This window comes from Ursus arctos, chromosome X (assembly GCF_023065955.2).
Source record: "Ursus arctos isolate Adak ecotype North America chromosome X, UrsArc2.0, whole genome shotgun sequence".
Classification (NCBI taxonomy): domain Eukaryota; kingdom Metazoa; phylum Chordata; class Mammalia; order Carnivora; family Ursidae; genus Ursus; species Ursus arctos.
Genome location: NC_079873.1, coordinates 25907777 through 25928267, shown reverse-complemented (window position 1 = coordinate 25928267; position 20491 = coordinate 25907777). Strand labels below are relative to the sequence as shown.

Genomic DNA, 20491 nt, shown 5'->3' with positions numbered 1-20491 from the left:
TTCTCTTTCCTGAGGTTTCTGGTTCCCACCCCCACCCCAGGAGTCCCCTATGCTGTGGAATTTCCTAACTGGAGAGAGGCTAAGGGAGTATCTATAGGAGTTGTTTTCAAAGTACTCATTAGTGAATACTGAAATCAGTTTAATGACTTGCAACCAACAGTTTTTTAATGGGATGGAAGAGATGAGAAAATTGCAGAGTACATTGCACAAGAAGGTTAAGTATTGTTTTGGCACTTTGGTTTCAGCTGGGGTGGGGGGATGTGCACACACACACATGCATATGGGTATGCTACAACAGAAAGTAAAATACTTTCCTTCTGTGGATTGCAGTCCAAAAAAGTTTGAAAGACACTGAATTACGCCACCCCAACTCTTATTTTTACAGAAGACAGAACATGTGCAGAAAAATAAAATGACATCACCAAGGTCACACACGTGGTTATAATAGATGCGGGTCTGGAACCTAGTTCCTGAACTCGCAAGCCACATGTCACGCTGCCTTACCCACTGACAACAAACATTGAAGCCGGCAATTGTCTAGTTCATCTGATATTGCCACAGATTTCTCTCTTCTGTATTTCCTGGTCTGGGCCATACTAAGTTGATTTACAGAGCCTGAATTTTTCTCTGGATGCTTCTGGGCCAAGTGTTATCTCACTTGGAATATTGGTTAAGACTATAGCTTTGGTACTAGGCTGATAGGGTTCAAGTACTGGTCAGATACTCCATCTCTTTTATCCTCATCTATAAAATGGGGATAATAGTAATATTTCATCAAATGTAGGACATATTCCCTCACTGCAATTATGAAAGCCCTGAAATCAGAATGTACCTAATGTCCAGTGGAATTTTTAATTCAATGAACTATGGTAATATTACCTCACAGGGTTATCATGAAGATCAAATAGTTACTGGATAGGTAGGTAGGTAGGTAGATAGAGATATATACACACTGTGTGTATATTTTATGTAAAATATCTAGAACAGGGGCACTTGGGTGGCTCAGTTGGTTAATCTTGATCTCAGCTCGGGCCTTGATCTGAGGGTCTTGAGTTCCAGCCCCACGCTGAGCTCCATGCTGGGTATTGAAGCCTACTTAAAATAAATAAAATATATGGAATGGGACCTGGCACATAGTAATAGATAAGTGATTGCTATTCGCATTAGTGTCGTTACCATTATCAACCTGACAGTGTAAGTTCATATCTGCTTATTGGAGTCAAACTGGACGTGAAAGTATCATTCGTTCTTTTGTCTTTAATTGTATGTAACTAGTTCCTCTCCTTCCCAAAGTTGTTTTTCATGGATTTAATCATCTGCAAGGGCAGTGTTTTTCATATTATATGAGCTCAATTGTTATTTGTGCAACAAATGAGTGGATGAATAACCAATGAGTAGACCCTAATCTCCGCAAGGACGGGATGGCTTTATATTCTCTAGCACCTAACATGGTATCTGTACCAGGTAGATGTTCAATAAAATCATTTACAGAGTGAATCATGTTTTATGTCCCAAAGAAGAAGAAGTAAATTTCCTCCTGACGTTGCTAGCACACAGTGGCATGAGTTTTAGCATAGCGACTATCACATAGTAGACGCTCAATAAATAATGTGACCTTTCGTGTTGCCTCTGAGCAAGGACTAATAGCATTCAAAACTTGACATGGTCCTTTTCATAACTGTCTCCTGTGCCATGTAATATATTAAGGAAAAAAGTGGACTTCACAATTACAGTATGATCACAACTCTATTAGAAAATAAAATAAAAACAACAGAAGGGGACACGTAAAGACAAGACTGAAAAACATCAGAATGCAAAGAGCTATTGTGGTTTTTTTTTTAACTTTTGCAGCTTTTTATAATAAGCGTGTATGACTTTGATAATGGAAAAAAACAATAATAGTTAAGATTTTTATTCTCCAGCTTTTAGCCCACTGACCTCTTACAATCGTACCCTCTGTTGATGGCTATGGAACTCCATAGGACAAATTTCCTTTTAACTGTTTGTTCTGAATTTAAAAGCTATGAGTTTCATTGAGTGATCTTCTTCTTCTCAGATTATGAGATACTGTAAAAAGAAAGAATCGATCACTTATTTCTTGCAGACTTTATCATCTTAAGTGCCCTAATCCAATTCCTGGTTAACTTTTTGTCTCATTAAAGCAATCTAAGCCTTTACAGTTTCCCGTTGCTACATCAGACTATAAAGTTTGTTTCTATCTTGAAAGTTACCAAACCTTCATCCCTATACCCCACCCCCACCACCTCCTCCCACTCACACACTTAATAAAAAAGATGGGGGAAAAAACTTTAAGCACGTTTAATAATTGCTGACATTTTGCTTAACAGTGCTCCAATCTATGCTACCATTGTCCTCAGGGGATGGATGAATTTGAAATACGAGTGGGCCAATAATTTAAAGCTTCAGATCGGCTTAAGGAAGCCGTCGTGATAAGTCAGGAAGAAGCTTGCAGCTACAATGTGAGATGATTTTCAGCCTAAAGCTTCCTCATCAGGGAAAAATCTCAGGGCCAAATAATTTGGGCCAACTTCTTCAGCAGTCACGCGCTGTTGCAAGTGTTGGGAATTTGGGATAGATGCCTTATAACTTATCAGTGATGCTGGTACCAGCTCCATTAAGTTCAAAGGTAGCCTTTCAGATGCCCACAAAAAGCAGTCACAGTGATAATAATTAAACTCTTCTCAAAACCAATTTCTATGGCCCTTTCTTCTTGAGCTGAAATTTATATTCTCCACAAAGACCTAGATTTATTTGCTTTGGAGTAACCTTAGTTACAAAAGTTTGCATCTTCAGCCCTCCGTATCCATTTATTTGGACACACGAGGAAGCTTTGGAGATTTCTCCGTTTCTGCTGTGGGGATTTGTGTACTGGAGCTGGCTTGTCCTGGCTTGAAAAAGCCAGTTGTTAAATATACAGCAATTGTGAGCTGGTTGTTAAACTGCATCTTCGGTAGCTTGAAATCAGCTGCAGTGGGACTACAGACCCCACCAAAACTGGCAAACATGGCAAATTAAGCCTCGTTTTTCTTTTTTTGCATAGCTGGTTTACCAGAACGCCACCAAATCAATGTTATTCCTATTAGCCAAAGTTGTAGAGGCAAAGCTCAGGATCCAAATATCTATCTGCCTTAAGTTAGGGTGACCACTGGTTCTGGTGTGCCTGGGATGTTCTTGGTTCGAGCACTGAGATCCCTGCCTCTCAGGAAATCTCAGTGCTGAGTGTAGCGGGATGGTCGGTCACCCCAGCCTTAAGTAATGTTTCATGGAAACAGATTCTTGTAGGAGTAATTTGCCTAGACAGGAGCTCTTGGGTGAAAGGAGGGAGGGAGGATGCAGTGGGGGTTATGCTGGTGATGGAGTCAAGCTAAGCAAGGAAGTAGAGATGAACTTTGGCTTGACCCCCCCCAGGGCACTCTGGAACACACATTGATCCCCAGAGGCGGCCCCATTTTGAAGGAAGGGAGCTGGGTTTTTGTTCCCCCATGTCAGTCAGGTATTGACTATGGATTTCTGGGGAGCAGGGGACAACAGTTCCCATTCCACCGAGGAGGGTTCTCTGGAACCAGGGGCAATGGGCCCATAGCAATCAACGCTCATAGCAGCTGGGGATGGGTGCATCAGCGGGGAAGGGTGTTCTGAGGGGGACGCCAGCAGCATTAACATCTCCCAGACTGGATGAAACTACTGTGCTCCCTGTGCGTAATCTGACTGTAGAGCGCAGCAGTGACCTTACGCTTGATCCCAACCACCACTCGGCCACATACCTGAATGGAGATTAGTCCGGTGGCATGGCAGAGACTAAGCAAACGCTTGTTTCTTTCTTGTTTTCCTCATCGTGATGGATTTCTCTGGCTCTCCTGGGGACCTAGGACACTGCAAGCAGCACCACGGTGCTGAACCAGTGTCGTGACACATGGGCACCGTTTTAGTGGAACGCTGGCTCTGAGAGGTATATTTTTACACTCTCCAGAAAATGAAGGCATTTGTGAGTTTGGCCTACGGTAACATTTTGTCATCCGTCCCAAAATATAAAGCTTTGCACAACAGAAATGGTGGAATCACATCCCTGTGGGCAAAAATCATTACTCTCATTTTTCCATTTGGATGTTTTCCATTTTCAGAACATAACCAGTTTGGGATTACAAAATACTTTTTGGTGAGAACTTTGAGGTGAGGACAAAGGCATTTTGTTCTTCTGTAGACTTAGATAAACTGTTGCTGGTTTAAAAACCATTCTCTTGGGGCGCCTGGGTGGCTCAGTCGGTTGAGCATCTGCCTTCGACTCAGGTCATGATCCTGGGGTCCTGGGATCCAGCCCTGCCTTGGGCTCCCTGCTCAGTGGGGAGTGTGCTTCTCCCTCTCCCTCTGCCCCTTTCCCAGCTCATGCGCACTCTCTCTTTCTCTCTGTCTCAAATAAATGAATGGAATCCTTAAAAAATAAAAATAAAATAAAATAAAAACTATCCTCTTGAGGGACACCTGGGTGGCTCAGTCAGTTAAGCATCTGACCCTTGATTTCAACTCAGGTCATGATCTCAGAGTCATGAGATCAAGCACTGGGTCAGGCTCCATGCTGAGCATGGAACCTACTTAAGATTCTCTCCCTCTCCTTCTATCGCTCCCCCGTCCCTCTCTAGAAAAAAAAAAATTCTCTTGAATTTTTAAGTATGCTTTCAGATATCAGGAGTAGTAGTCACCTTGATTTCAGCCTACTGCAAATGAGCTTTGGCTCCTCCAAGCTGTAAGGAGCAGGGAGAGGCTTAGGTGATGAGGGGGACGCCTGGAAACATAAGGAAGGACGGGGAATGGCAGTCACTGTGGAGAGTGTTTGCTTCTCTCTTGATGTGCTTTGCTGCTGTAGAGTCAAACTACCACTGTATCAGAGCTTTTGTCTCCTCTCTACCTTGTCCTTACAGTTATGACTGCCTTGTGACTTCTGCTTTCTTCATTAGCCCTCTAACTTTTTTGTAACTTCCCTACCTTTCTACCATCTAAGTTTCTCTTTCTGTTACAATCAAACTCTGCAAGAAATTGATTGATTGGGTCAGTTATTTACAATGTCTTTATATTGAAACCAGGCTTTCTTGACCCGGGTGCTCTAGAAAATTCTTTGTTGGGGAGACTGTGGTGTGCACTGCAGGATGTTTAGCAGCACCCCTGGCCGTCCCCCACTCCATGCCAGTAGCACCCGCCCTCTCAGCTGTGACTACCGGAAATGTCCCCAGATGCTGCCAAATGTCCTTTGGAAGGCAAAATTGTCCCTGGTTGAGAACCACTCCTGTATGCCTGACTCCTGGATGATGTGTAGCCATGGCAGTTGGGTCACATGAAACACCAGGTAGAATGACCTACGTGCGAGGAGTCATTTGAGCCTACTTTACTACAACTCCCAGGTCCCATGCAATGAAGAGGAGTGTCCTCCGCAGACAACCTTCAGCTGTCTGTCCCTGGGGGAATTGCTTCAGCTGCCTCCCCCAAGGTCACACCCCCTCCGAGGGTAGCTCCTGATGGTTGCAGGAGGTTAAAGACCTGGCCATTTTGGCATAACACAGAGAATTCTAATATTCTACTTCAGAAGCTCCAATGGGGTCCGCTGAGACTGTCACTGGGCCTGCGTCCTATCTTGACTTTTCTCGGTCACCACTCCTGCTTCCTTGTTCTCCCTTCCACAGGTGTTGATCACAAGGGCGCACCTTACTAAATACCCTGCTCTCTAAACATTGTCTCAGAGTCTGTTACCTAGGGAACCGCATCTGTGAGGGGACAATGTAACTAACAGGCATTTCAAAGCATATAAGGAAAAGGTATTGTAATAGGCTCGTTCTGGTCACTGAGAGATTTGATTTACTCTTGCTTTTATGATGAAGTTGATGATTTTGCCCAGTGTATATAGTGACGATCATTATTTAAGATGTCTGACCTTGTGACCTCCATTAACGGGTGAGGACTTTGAGGACAGCATAAGATTACATCAGCCTCTTGCCTTATACCTTAAGTCCAGCAGCACACACACCAATGACAGACAAGAGTTAGAATGAAGGATAGTCGATAAAACAGATCAGAAAAGGAAACGGGTTGGAGTGTGAGCACCAAAAGGGTAAAGGGCATGCATTCCTTTTTTTTTTTTTTTAATGTCATGCATCCAACATCTTGCAGATAAATATAGGATATGCCTTGATTGAATGAATACTGGGCACACTGAAGATTTTTCCCTCTCTAATACAATAGAAAGACCTGAGTCTAGTGCCTGGTCTAATGTCCTGAAAAAATTATGAGCTTCACTTTATTTTCGGCCAGCTAAGAATTGATTCATTCTGTCATTCAACTAGTCCATTCATTGACCAGTATAGGTCAAACTCTGTTCTAGGTACTGGGGAAAACTGTAGTAAATGAAAGAAAAATCCTCTCTCATAGAGCTTAAATTCTAATAGAAGAAGGCAGTCAGGCCATGATAAGTTTGACAGAGAAGAATAAAGCAGGCTAGAGGCAATAGGAGAAGGGAACTTTTTTTTTTTTAGGTTTTGCATTTCTTCTTTTTATTTTATTTTATTATGTTATGTTAGTCACCACACAGTATATCCTTAGTTTTTGATGTAGTGTTCCATGATTCGTTGTTTGCGTATAACACCCAGTGCTCCATGCAATACGTGCCCTCCTTAATACCCACCTATCCCAATCCCCCACCCCCTCCCCTCTGAAGCCCTCAGTTTGTTTTCCAGAGTCCATAGTCTTTCATGGTTCATATCCCCCTCAGACTCCCCCCCTTCATTTTTCCCTTGAAAATGGGAATCCCTTTGAAGGATAAGGAGGTCAGTGAGCGACCAAGGGCCAGGCCAAGTCAGGTCTTGTCAACTATGGTTAAAAACCTTTGAAATTTCTTCTTAAGAAGGGAATACTTAGGTGGGTTCTGAGCTAAGAAGTGACATGATCTGACTTACTATGCCTGTAGCATTCCTTCCTATATTTATTAACAAACACTAGGCACTTGAAATAGGAAGATGCGAGACACTGAATCTGGGAAACTCAAATTCTAAGCAAGAGAAAAAGACCTATTTAAAAAAAAACTCTACCTATAGTTGTGGTGAATAGGAATGATAAGACTAGAGTGGAAGGAGGAATTAATTCTACAGGAAGCAAAATGAAATGTTCTTTATAGACTAGTAACTGATGTTCCTAAGCCCAGTTTCCGTGGAGGGGTGCACTTCCCATACAGCACCAAGCAATTCTCACATACTGGCAGGTTCAACTCAGTTCTGACCCCATTGACCCATAGAGAGCATCAGATCCCACAGGTTAAGGGTACAGTCCTACAGGACTGCCCCCCCGACCCTGCCCACTTCAGATGCCAGTCGCAAGCCCAGGTTTTACCAGTGCTTCTCACCAACCAGCTATAGGTGGGAGGTTTCCACAACCTCCTCCTTGGACTTCAGACATAGTCACAAGTCCAGATTGTTTCCTGTACTTCTTTGGACCCACTGGCTATAAACCAGAAGTTCCCAGGACTTCCTCCTCAGGTTTGATTAATTTGCAAGAGCTATTCCCAGAACTCAGAGAACCATTTTACTTCCAGGATCACAGGTTTATGATAAAGGGATGGAACTCAGGAACATCCACATGAAAGAGAGGCACAGGGACAGGTATGCAGGAAGGGTGTGGGGCTGCTGTGACCTCTCCAGGCATGCCACTCTCCCCACACCTCCATGTGTTCACCAACCCGGAAGCTCTCCAGACCCTGTCCTTTTGAGTTTTTCTGGAGTCTTCATTACGTACTAATGATGGATTCAATCTTTGGCTATTGGATTCAACCTCCAGCCTCTCTCCTCTGCCCCCTCCCCAGGTCTGGCGGAGGGGTGGAGACAGAAAGTTCTAACCCTCTAAAGATGGCTTGTGTCTCTAGGATGACCAGGTTCCATCTTGGCCTTCCAAAAGTCACCTCATTAACATAACAAAAGCCACCTTTATCCCTCTCCACCCAGGAAATTCCAAGGGTCTTAGGAACTTTGAACCAGCAACTGCAGACAAAGACCAAGTATGTATCTCTTTTAAAATATATTGCAACTAGTATAAATGCACATTGTCCCTGAGGCTATGTGCAAATCCAAGGTAGAGAATATTTCATCTGAGAGGAATCGAGCAAAGAAGGCTTCTGATTGCTTGGCCCTTGATTTCTTTCACTTAGCAAGGTTCACAGGATGTATTCTGATATGATGAATATCCCCCTTTCCAATTTTACATGTAGCCTCCTTATAGCCCTTTTGTCCAGAAAAGGGATTTCTTATGTATGTATAATGAATATAAATATAGGTTTTAGAGAGTGCTAATGTTTTAATGAGCTAGAAATAGGCAGACGAGAGAGAATAATTGAAGGATTAGTCAACATGGGGACAATTTGACTTGGAAAGAGAAAATCTGAGCAGGAAATGTCTAGGAAAAAAATTAGAAAAGGCATGGAATGAGCTCATTTACGGTGTGAGTTAAGGACAGACGGATTTATTCTCAAAAGGTAAAGAGTGAGAGTTCGTGTTGTAGAACCTGACCCAGGCCAGCTACCAAGGGAAGGAGACTGGTTCCAAAGACTTGGTCCAGGAGGTCTGGAGCAGAGAGGTCTATTTTTTTTTAAGATTTTATTTATTCATTCGACAGAGATAGAGACAGGCAGCAAGAGAGGGAACACAAGCAGGGGGAGTGGGAGAGGAAGAAGCAGGCTCATAGCAGAGGAGCCCGATGCGGGGCTCGATCCCAGAACGCAGGGATCACGCCCTGAGCCGAAGGCAGACGCTTAATGACTGCGCCACCCAGGCGCCCCTGGAGCAGATAGGTGTATTAAAGGTTGCAAGGGGAGAGGGAAAGTTTTGAACCAAATCTTCAGTTATTCCTGGAGCCCAGCACAAAAGCTCACCAGAACCCTTGCTGTCTTAGGGCAAAATAAAGCACAACAAGGCTTAATTCTTAGACAAGATCAGGTCATTCCTCTCTCGTGAACCAGCCACACTAATTTAAATAGGAAAAAAAAAGATGGTAAGTTTGGTCATGTGAAATTTAAAAATCAAAACTAAAAATAGAAATTAAAACGAAAATGTCTTGTTCTAAGTCTTTCTAAAAATACTTAGCTGTTTGTTTTGAATTCCTAAGCAATACTCATATAAAATGGTCAAAATCCCCTGGCTCTCATAGTTGACACCAGCATCAGAATGCCAAAAGGAAGATTTGTCTCCTCTCAAGTTTTACTACTCTGAGAACTACATAACATTTTTTGAAGAGACAGAAAATGGCAGCAAAAGGAGGAAGAGGGATTATTTACTGGCATTGTTGCCTATGCCTGTGCTTTAGTGGGTACCAGTCACTTTAACTCTAGAACCGCAGAGTCTCATTTGCCTGGTTGCCCTAGCATTCTTCACCCTGGCAGTAAGTTAGTTAATGGAATAAATATCCTGATGACTCACCACATGAATGATGATGATGATGATAGTAGGGGTAGGAATAGGAATACAAAAAATATGGAGCACTTTGTGCTCTTAACACTGAGGAAGCATTTTCCATGGATTAGCCTGTGTCATTTTCACGGGAACCCTGTAAAATAAGGAATATGACCATCTCTCTTTCACAGAGCAGAAAAAGGACTAGAGAAGTTTAATGAAACATTCAAGTTTATACTTATAATCAATACAGATGATCAGCTTCAGAGAAGGGGTTCCGGGAACCAGTGCATGGCAACCCACAGGTCTCAGCTACAGAGACCAAAGTGGGTAATCCCCATTGATCTTTGGACGACAGTAGAGAACGTGGCTAGTAACAAATCAGGGAGACTTCTGCTTGGGAATATTTTTCTATTCTTTCACCTCTTTGGTGTTCTTTGACCCCTCTCTCTCTGCCCACCCTCCTCTTCCTTACTCTCCCTCTCTCCCTCCCTCCCTCCCATATGAGAATAGAAAGTCTCTGTTCTCGTGTTCATAGGTCTAGAGGTCAACTGTAGTTCAGATGATCTAGATAAAGTTTGGGCAGCTCTTCTGCAGGCTATCGGTTGGAGGTTGGCTGGGTTTGGCTCCAGGCTGCTAGTTTCACTCAGGTTGTTTCTAAATATGTTGGGTTTCGAGGCCCAGGCTGAAGAGTCAGAGAGCACACTGGGCATGTGCTCCTGGCGGATCACCAGAGCACAAGAGTACAAGACTCTCTTCGTATCACATCTGCTAAAGCCCCATTGGCCAAAGCAAGTCACATGGCCAAGCCCAAGGTCATGGGGCTGGGAAGCATTCTGCTCACCAGGAGGCTATGGCTCAAGTATCAGTGTTTCGTTGTTTCACAGGGGAGGAAGGTATTGGTATCAAAATTTAATCTCTCCCACCTTCTTTTTGCTTTAATTTCTGTCCTATCCTTAGCTCTTTCTCACTCTCGCTTTCTAAATGGATGTGCATCCCATCTACAGTCATTTGGTTTTTAATATCGGACTTGCTCCCTACTGGCTTAGGTTTCAAATTTTACATTCCTTAAAATTTCCCTCATGCCTAATACAATACCATTCACACAGAGAGCATTCAGCAAATGGTGTTGACTGCCTGCCGTGTTTTAAAAGCACATCTGGAGAGACACTAAGGGCACCTGGCAATATTGCACTGACTTGTTAGTAACCCGGCTTAACCCAGATGGCCTAAAGACTGTAGCCACCTTTACCCAGAGGAAAGTTCTGTGGTAATACAGTCAGCCAGTTCTGTTCAGAATTAGTCAGACATTCCATGAGCATAACTCAGTCACAGCTCTGTTTATATAGACACCTCTCTTCCTATAGCTGGCTTTGGGAGGTGTAGTTCTTTCTAACTGTCCCAAGAATGACAACGAGGTTCTTGGGGTTTTGTATAAGTCAGTGGGAAGGAGCTTTTCTTTCATGAGTAGTGCTTCCAAATATCGGTTATGAGATTTTGCGGGACTGTGCAGCCAGCAGCACTTGGAAATGTTTATATCTCTGTAACTCAGTCACCTTGGCAAGTAGTTTAGTATGAACTCTTGACTTCCCAGATCAAATGGAAGCCTGATATGCTGAATGCCTTGGCAGTCTACTGACAAATCCCATGGTGTGGTATTCTGTTCACCATGTGCGATGGTCCCAGAGCTCGGTGTTCTCCATCTGACAGCTCATATAATATTTACAGGTTGTTATTCGTGAGGAATTTTAGTTAGCCATAAAGATTTTCACAGCTACGGCAGACATTAGAGGTCTCATTCATCACTCTTGTGACCTTCCCCTCTGGAATGCAGCCCATCTGTCTCTGCTGGTGAAGTCTTTATGGAAAATCTGCCCATCTTTGAAAGTTTAGTAAGTGATCTTAAAGTTTTCATTGAATCTTTACTTTTGATATATGATACAGACATATAAAGCACTATTCTTATTTTAATTTAATGTTTTAAAAGTGTTCCATTTAACTCGGCCTTTCAGCTAAATGACAGAAAACTCACTCTTGCTACCGGAACTAGATGTATCCCCTCTCCCCTCACAAGGAAATAGAAATCACACAGAAAGCCATCACAATGGGGGAAAGTGAGAGCTACATACACGTACATTCAGCATTGATAACTACTGGAAAACTTAAACACTGTACTGTAATTTTGAGTGTGACCTTAGGAACTTAGAAATAAGTTTTTTTGTATAATTGAATATTTTAGAGAAGACGCTAAGCAAATTCCATAAATAAATGAATTGAGTGGGCTGGTGTAGAGAACAGCAGAGAGGGATGACCGGTGTGCAGATGTTCCCCCTGTCCCTGTACGTTCTCCTTTCATACACAACTTCTCAGATGCTTGCTTAGGACCTAATCCTGCTACTTCCTTCTATCCACTGGCTGTTTCAACTTCTGTGTCTGGTTAGGCCTTCACTGCTCTTGTGCAATTGCCCTCTTGAGATCACCAAAGATCTTGTGACCAAATAGATCTTCCTCTTTTATACCCTTAGTACACTAGAACCCATTGGTACTCATAATGTCTCACCACCTGACTATCTTTCTCATGTTTTACCCTACTTCATTCTAGTTTCTGTATCGTTTTTCTTTGGAGGGTTGTTTTTTTGTTTTTACTGGCACCCCCATTACGGGCCACTTCCCAGGGTACACTTTTCTTTTAACAGCCTCCTTTCCTGCAAGAGTCCAGCTATGTTTATAGCTTCAGCTACCATTTAGTACTTACGGTCTTGCCCTTTCGCCTGAGTTTCAGTGAAAAGACCCACATTCCAAATATTTTAACCTAAATATGAAATTTATCTGAAATTCACTTTCCAGCTTATTTTTTCTGCCAGTCAAACTCCCAGTTGCCTAGTAACTAAATCTTAAATGTACAGAGTCATGTGTGACTTCTCACTCTGAGTGGATACCAAATTCACTTAGGAACTACCTGCTGAACTCCACCCTCTTACCTCCAATCCATTGTACATGGTTACACAAGAACAGTGTTCTCACCTTTACAACATTGCAATCTAACATTTACAATCCCCCAACTGTCAAACAGTCTCTGGCCCTCTCTTTCCCATTGCTTCAAATATGGACTGGTCAATTCATCATTCATGCTGATGAGTATTGGACAAACGGTCTACCTGAGAATGAAGAACCTATTGAGCAGATGCCATTGGTCTAGGCAGAGATAGAGAACAATGTACTGTAAGCCCAAGCAGTTACTGTTCAAAGGTATTTCTCTCTGCTGCACTTTATCCTGTATGTGGCACGTTATTAGTAGTTAGGAGTGGATGCAAGGGTTGAAGACAATTGCTGCTTAGTTGAGGCAGAGAGATTGATTCTAGAATCACCAACATTCAGACAACATCCCATAGGTACGTGATTACAAACATCATTTCTATGGTGATTAACATTTTGCAAAGCAATTTCATATCCGTTTTCCCATTTTATCCTGATAGCCTTTCAGCAAGGGAGATATCATTATTCCTATTTTTCATATAAAATAAATAAGTCTCAGGGAGAAAACAAGACTTGCTTAAGATCAGGGAGTAACGGTGGAGTTGGGACTCAAATTGATTTCTTCTGAATCTATGTTCTAGACACTTTCCACTTGATCCGCATACCTCTCAAGATGCTGGGTTGGGCATTGAGACAGAAAGCTGATGTGCTGAGCACCTCTCTGAACTTGGAAAGTTTACAATCTGTCATGGAAAGAAGGGGTATGAGAAACATGTTCTCAAATAATCTGTATCAGGCAGTATATCTAATGTGCCTTAAGAATTATACCAACTAAGTGCCATTGACCAGCAGAAAATTGATTTTTCCCTTTCTTCCTGGATCAATAAAGAAAGACTCCTGCTGGCAGGAGTGTAATTTGTATAAAATGCCTTTAAAGCGTTCATAGCCTTCAATGAAATAAATATATTTCGAGGAATTTTGCTTAAGAAAAATGGCAAAACTGTGTGCAAAGATTTATCTACAGAGAGGTTCATTGCAGCCTGACTTACAACAGTGAAAAACTGGAAACAATCTCAATTTTCCCAAAGAGGGTGTTTCTTCAATAAATCATGGTACAGCCATTAATGGAATGCTCTTCAGCCATTGAAAATGTGAGCCAGGAATGATGTGAGTGGCCATAGATGGTCTGGATGGGTGGGAGTGATTCAGTCAGAAGCAGGTTTGACCTCATGTAACAGAAAACTCAAATTAACAGTGGCTTACACAAAGTAGAGGTGTATAAGGTTCTCCCACAGCAATCCAGATACATAGGAATGGTGACTACATAACCATCAGGAACTCAGATTTCTTACACGCTTCTTTTCAGTCATTCTTAGTGCATATCTTCTGTAGCCTAAGTTGTCAGGACCTTCCCCATAGATGCTCTGGAATTCACCATGCCCAGGCACACCAAACCTCAGTTTCCAGCTACATACACCTGTGACTTGGCCTTCAAGGCTTTCTCTGGCCAGAGAATTAATGACCTTCCCCACCCCTCTATACTCCAGGAGTAGCCCTCAAGCAATAGTAAATAAACCCTCCAGTTCCTTCACCCCCACAGAGGTGGTAGAGGGAGATAACTCTGAAGTGTCTTCTGTGCTTAAATCCTCACCTCGGTGCACCCCAGGTACCCAAAGCAGCACTGCATCCCTTATCAGCTTGGCTCCTTTCCTTGCCTTACTTCCAGCTCCTGTACCAGTGCTTCCTTGAATTACAGCTCAAACTAATTCAGCTCACGTCCTTGTCTTCATATTTGCTTCTGGGGGATTACAGCCAGGATGGCTTCCATTCTCCTGGTTACTACAACTCTGGCCATTATCCTCTCCTTTTCCTCTTTCTCTTCTCTCTCTCCCTCTCACCCCCTCTCTCCTCCTTTCCCTTTCCTTCTCCAGCTTCCTCCTTCCCCCTCCTCCCTCCCCCACTCTATTCCAGTAACGGCTCTCTGTCCTTGTCCCTCAGACCCAGGGATGCTTATAGTTCCTTGTTCTTAATGTTATCCCTAGTGATTTCCCTACACCCTGCATAGTCCTCTCTGACCAACCCTTTAACTAAATTCTACTCAACTTAGCTGATAAGAATGTGCCATCTGTTTCTGGCCGGAACTCTGACTGGTATACTTCCTTTAGAATATATGTTCTTTTAAAACCTGATCTCATTTAAATAAGAAGGTCCTGAGGGCATGGGACATGTCAAGGCCTCTTTCCCTACCACACGCCACCCTACCCCACCCCTGCCTGCAAATACCTTGTGCGGAGCTGAGCACGTAACGTATGTTCAGTAGAGAGCAGTTGGTGGATTTTAATCCTAGAATATTAGATGTGTTCACTGAAGAATATCCTCAGAGACGAAAATGCAAAGTAGCAGGAACTGTGTCTTACTGGCTGCGTTAGCGCCAGTATTTGCCAAGTGCCTAGTGCATAGTAGGTGCTCTGTAAAAGTGTATCCAATAATGAGTGAGCTGATGTTAGGTATTGCTTTGTTTGTTGAGGAACCAGGGTCTGTTTTCATCTTTCAGATGAAAATCGGTCTCAGCTCTATGGAAATTAGTTTCTTTCAACTGATCAGATGATTGAATTTAGACAGCTAGAATAGGACCGATCATGGAGATGACAGATGGTAGGGAGGTGGATTTTGACCAGAATAAAAGGAATCTCTTCCTTCCTTCCTTCCTTCCTTCCTTCCTTCCTTCCTTCCTTCCTTCCTTCATTGAGGCATTTTATTTGCACGTATGTATTACATCCCTAGAAAAAGAATCCCAGGGTTTTCCCTCCTGTGTGTTTTCATCTTGCTTCTTCATGGTCCATGATGCCGGCTGAGGTTGTCAGTACAATAAAACCAAACTGGTGGGGTGGGAATAGATTATTCTGGCATTTTACTACATCTTTGAGTTGTACATCAGATCTGGGGCTGATCACTCTACACTTGTTTCACCTGCCCCAGAGGTTCACAGCAATGTTCCCAGCTCTGTGATCATCAGTGATTTCAGATTCACCAGTGTAACCATGCTGCATCACCACAGGGAGAAACTGGGCGATGACTCTGGAGCACGGCCTAGTAAGAACCTGGCGTTTGCCTCTCTCTTCAGCATTGTTAATGTTCTTGAGAGCATCTGCCAGGACATTCGTGTGCACCGCTATGGCGACACACAAAGATGGCAGAAAGAGGACAGGAAGGCCAAAGGAAGCTCTTTCTAATCATCACTGAAGCTATGGGGAGTACAAAAGAGGCCTTCCAGGATCAGTACAGGTGTTCCAACAGCCCCTGGGAAATCATTTGGTGGAAATCATGTAGAGGGTAAATTTAGATATCAGAGCATAAAGAACTTGGACTAGAAGACATTATATTCTTTTTCAAGATGAACTTGTTCACTCAGTTGTTTGGCAAATATTTATAGACTGCCTGTTATGTACCACACACAATAAAATAAAGCCCGGAGACTAGACAGACTTGACTTGGTTACAATCCTGGATGTGCCCTTTGCTAGCTGCCATGACCTGAGCTGTTTGCCTGACCTGTTCTGAGCCTCACTTTCTCCATGTGTGATAACGGAACAGTGGGACCCCCTTGGGTGTTTGGGAGGGTTACGTTCGGGAGCACACAGTGTGGAGCTCACAGTTAGACACAGAGCAGGTTTGTTTTCTCCAGTTCCTGAATCATCTGACTTGAGTAATACACCCAAATTAGGATCTAATACTTAGTGACTTCGGACCTCAGACACACTATTCCATGTGATCTTAACTGTTTGATCATCTGCAAAATGAAAATGATAATGCCTCACGAGTCATGATGAGTGTCACACTTGAGGTCACGTTGCAGGAGCAGAAGAGGCTTTCCTTTCTCCCCTCACCACCCTTCTAGATCAGGCATTCTCAGTGGGAACAGTAGTGCCCCCATAGGGACAAAATTTGGTTCCTGGGGGATGAAAAATCTTACTTTTTTTATGTGAAAAATAGATATACACAGTACATCAACAGATGTACAGTGTATCTGTGATACCAGATTTCACTGGGGATGAGGGGAGGAAGACCAGGAAAAACTATCTAAAAAGATACTTAGCAGGATGACTTCGGGGGGGTTCAGGAAAAAAAGATGGAAAAACATTGCTCTAGAGTCGATCTCCTTGTTAGAATCTACCCATAAACCCATTACTGGAATTGGCTGCCTTCCGAGAAGCCGAATGCCTGTGGCTGGTGATCCTCCCTACGCCTCTTCATTAACCCCATAAGCGAGGTTTCAATTTAGTCTCCAGTGAATGCCATATTATTTATTTTTATAACCTGCCCCCAGTTGTTTTTTTTTTTTTTTTACTGAACTACATTATCAAACACCAAGTCCACCAAATAGAAGAAAAGTAGAAAGATGAATGAATGTACTTGGGTCTGAATTCCAGAGTGTTCTTTTGGCACGGCTTTAATACCATTAGTATTCTTTTTAATTTTCTGGTTAGGCCCCCATGTCGATTAAAATATGGCTGAACACCAGGGTGCATCGCTTGGCACGTCCTGTTCATCGCGCATTAAAAAATGGTTGAAATAAGAACTTCGCCCACATAGTGTGACCTCTGAGATTTTCAAAACCACCTTGGGCACAGTATTTAATGCTGTCACCTAGAGGGAAGGAAAGCATTTGAAGGTAGAACTGCTCCCCTTTCTTGCTCTTAATAACATACCACATCTGTAACGCGAGGGTTTATTCATTGGGAATGAATAAACCCGCGTGCAGTTTGCTGTTTAAATTCAGTAGACAGTCCCCCCCCCCGGTGCTGGTGCCGTATGATAATGCATGATTTTTACACTCAAGGATCCGAATCACGAAGCTGCATTGGATTTACACATAGCGGTTAGAGAAACACCTGTATAAGAAAATACCAAAGGACAGCATAGTGTCATATAAAAGCTATTTGCCAATAAATCTGCCCTTGATGGGCTACTAAAAATGGGCACAGCAGGCATAAAAGATGTGTGCGTCTATTACACAAGCTAGCTTGGTGAATGATGACAAGCTTCCACTGGTACACCGAGATAAGAAACAGCTGCTGTTGGTGTCGGCACCCCTACAAGAAATGAAATGGTAATTCTGGGACACACTTACAAGAGTTACCATATATTTGATCAACTTTTGAATATATGCAAGCCCAGAATCCTCTGGCAGCCCAAGCGAAATTGCCGACAACCTTTTAACAGTCTCTTGAGAAGGAGCACTAAATCTGATCACATAGGACCTTCCTTGGATTGAGTGTTATTTCCAAAGCAAGTCGTTCCAGTGTGTTTGTGGTGGTAATGGGGCGGGGTGAGGGGGGGAATGGGACAAGGCCGTTGGTAGTTGCCTTTTTTTTTTTTTTTTTTTGCATCAAGGACATTTTTTAGTATAAAATGTTAGGGTTTCAAATGATGAAACCTAAGTTGTGTGGGTGCGTTTGTAGACTGTGAGTCAAAGAGGGAACAAACACCTTCCAGCACAAAAAATTCACTGAACTTCACCATTGGATTCATTTGATAGCTACACACAAGGACAAAAGGCTTGTCTGATTTTAAAAACTAAGAAATCCACAATTTTTATATACAATTCATATATTCTGTATGGAAAATTAACACTTGAGACCTGCAGTTATAAACACGTGAAGTTTCATGTTGATCTAGAACTTTGAATTTTTTAGAATATTCTTTTGAAATCTTTCCAACTATTTAGTTTAAGCATATTCTGAGTACTCCTCCGGCATTTTATTGGATTTTTTTCTTTTTAATGCTTAACAATGCAGAGTCAACTGTAGACATTCAGTGTAGGTGTGGCCATTAGCTCGGCTGGGTCCCCCCCCGCCCCGGCTTTCCCTGTCTCTTGCTAGAGTTTCTGCTTGAAGCTTGCTCCATTCAGGCAGGCCCTCCCCCCTTAAGCCAACTAGGCCGCCAGTAGACCTCTCCAAGCACACTTCTCTCTGACAGATGCCTATCATAGGAAATCCAAATGGACTCTTCTGCTATCAGAGGATATCCCCAGCATCCTCCAAATCAGAAATGATTTCTGGACCATTAAACTGATAAAGAACCGGAAAGGAATAATGACAGAAACGGTGGGGTTCAGCCCACAGACACCTCTAAGGAAAGAATAGCAGTTGTTTCTTGGTTTACAGGTTCATAGACTTGGCAATACAATCGGTGAGAGCTGGACCAGATGCTCTTGGAAACTCTCTTCTTCCTTCTGCAATCCTATGGTTTTAAGAAGGGAGGTGTGCTGAGCAGGCAGGAGCTAGGATTTCTGGCTCTCTACACTGTTTCCTCCTAGAGAAGGCTTGGGTTTTAGGTGTCTCCAACATCTGACTCTGCCCAGGTATGTCAGGGAGTCCAGCCGAAGTTCTTAAATCAGATCTCACTTCCTTTATTGCCTTATCAGGACGAGAGGGCTGTGTCCTAGTGAAGAAAAACAGACAAAAGGAGAATAGGGCAGATAATGAGAAAGGCAGAGAGGGTAGGAATCTTAGAAGAACATCGAATGCGAGGGACTACTTAAAAACAGCAGATAAATGTCTTTTTCCCCATATTAAAAATCTGTCTGCCAAAATGAAAAGGCCTAATTAGCAGCTAAATACAAATCCATGTCCTCTATCTTTTAAATGACACATCACCAAGGTACAAAGCAGCGTGTCTGGTTGAAGGTTGGGTGATTCGATCCCTCTATTACTCTGTATAAAACAAAGAATCTGTAGTTTCATTACCCTCAAATTGTCTGGCAGTGGGTGAAGTTAACTTTTATTAGAAGCTGTTCTTTCATATTATACAGTGTAGTCAAGGATATATTAGCTTTGACGTTTTCTTACATCTCAATATACTGTGGAGTGAATTTACTGTGAGACTAATTTAGAAGGAAGCTTTTCATAGGAGGAAATAATGGTCAGCATCAGCTGGGCTGCAAATTATAAGCAGGATGAAAATTCAGGGAAAGAATAGACAGATGCATAACATTGCTAGACGTTAATAAGCACGGTTCTTATATTTCTATTCCAATAATATTCTTTGTCTCTTAAAACTCCAGTTTCGTAAAAATTCTTTTCTGGAGGAAGATTTTATTGTTGAAGAAATGGTATCGTGCATCCTAACATGATTATTTTGTCTTAAAGAAAGAAAAACCCATCAGATTAAACAGTATATAAAAGGTGTTTTAGAGCTCATGTCTGAGAAAGGAAAAACCCCGGACAATTTAAGCGTTTAAAACACAATTTAAAGATGACTGATTTGACTAATACACAGTATGGTCGTGATAAAACAAATTCCCAGTATGTGAAATTTAATTTCACCTATAGGATTCATCACTCATCACAAAAGTTTTACTATACTCTGGTATCAGGTGCCATTCTCTCGCTTTTGGTTGTTTTTTTCCAACAAGATCATGCTGGTCAGCTGATATTTTGTGGGGCCAATTAAACCTATTATTGGCCGATGAGACTGGATTCTGTTTAAAGCAAACAAAGACTGAAACAAACATATCGGACTGATGAGTGTAGTCCTTTAGCTTCAGTAACTTAGAATGTAACTCTATCACGCAGGGATGTTTCAGCTGCTAAACTAATAAAACCCAGTCAATCAAATAGTAAAAGATATTGAGAAGCAGCAACAGGAAGTGTTATAAGAAAAGCACCCAATGGAGACACATAAGAGAAAACCCGTCAGTCGACTCATTCTGTTTCTTATCTGTTCTATAGGTTTAGCGGTGGAATGGGTTTGGGTTTTTTTTTCCTTAGCATTTATCTTTGTGCCTGAATGAGTTCAATTTCACTTAGATTAGGACAGAAACTTCAGAACAGCAGGTTAATCCGTCCTGTCTTCATGGGCAACTGAGCAAACAGACCAATATCAGTGTAAAATTGTAATTCTGGAGATTAATGTTGTCTTTCCTGTTTGTGGTGAACTTGACCTCCTTGCCTTTTTTTCTCTTTCAGCTTCTGTCCAGGGTCCCTGGGAGAGAGCCATCTCGCCAAACAAAGTGCCCTACTATATCAAGTAAGTCCGAGGCGTCTCGTTCCTAAAGCAGCATTTATTGTGGCTAAT

At 42.5% G+C, this 20491-nt stretch overlaps 1 protein-coding gene and 1 pseudogene across 18 annotated transcripts in view; one reads left to right on the top strand and one right to left on the bottom strand.

Annotated features, from left to right (window-relative positions):
- The window catches only part of DMD (dystrophin), a 2358181-nt gene that overhangs the window by 2132857 nt on the left and 204833 nt on the right, over window positions 1–20491 (top strand). For all 18 annotated transcript variants that reach the window (XM_057310259.1, XM_057309646.1, XM_048213297.2 and 15 more), the window contains one exon: window positions 20383–20443. In XM_057310259.1, coding sequence (XP_057166242.1) covers window positions 20383–20443 — 61 coding nt within the window. The remainder of the gene's footprint in view (window positions 1–20382; window positions 20444–20491) is intronic.
- LOC113265790 (40S ribosomal protein S15a-like) lies at window positions 15194–16962 on the bottom strand (annotated as a pseudogene).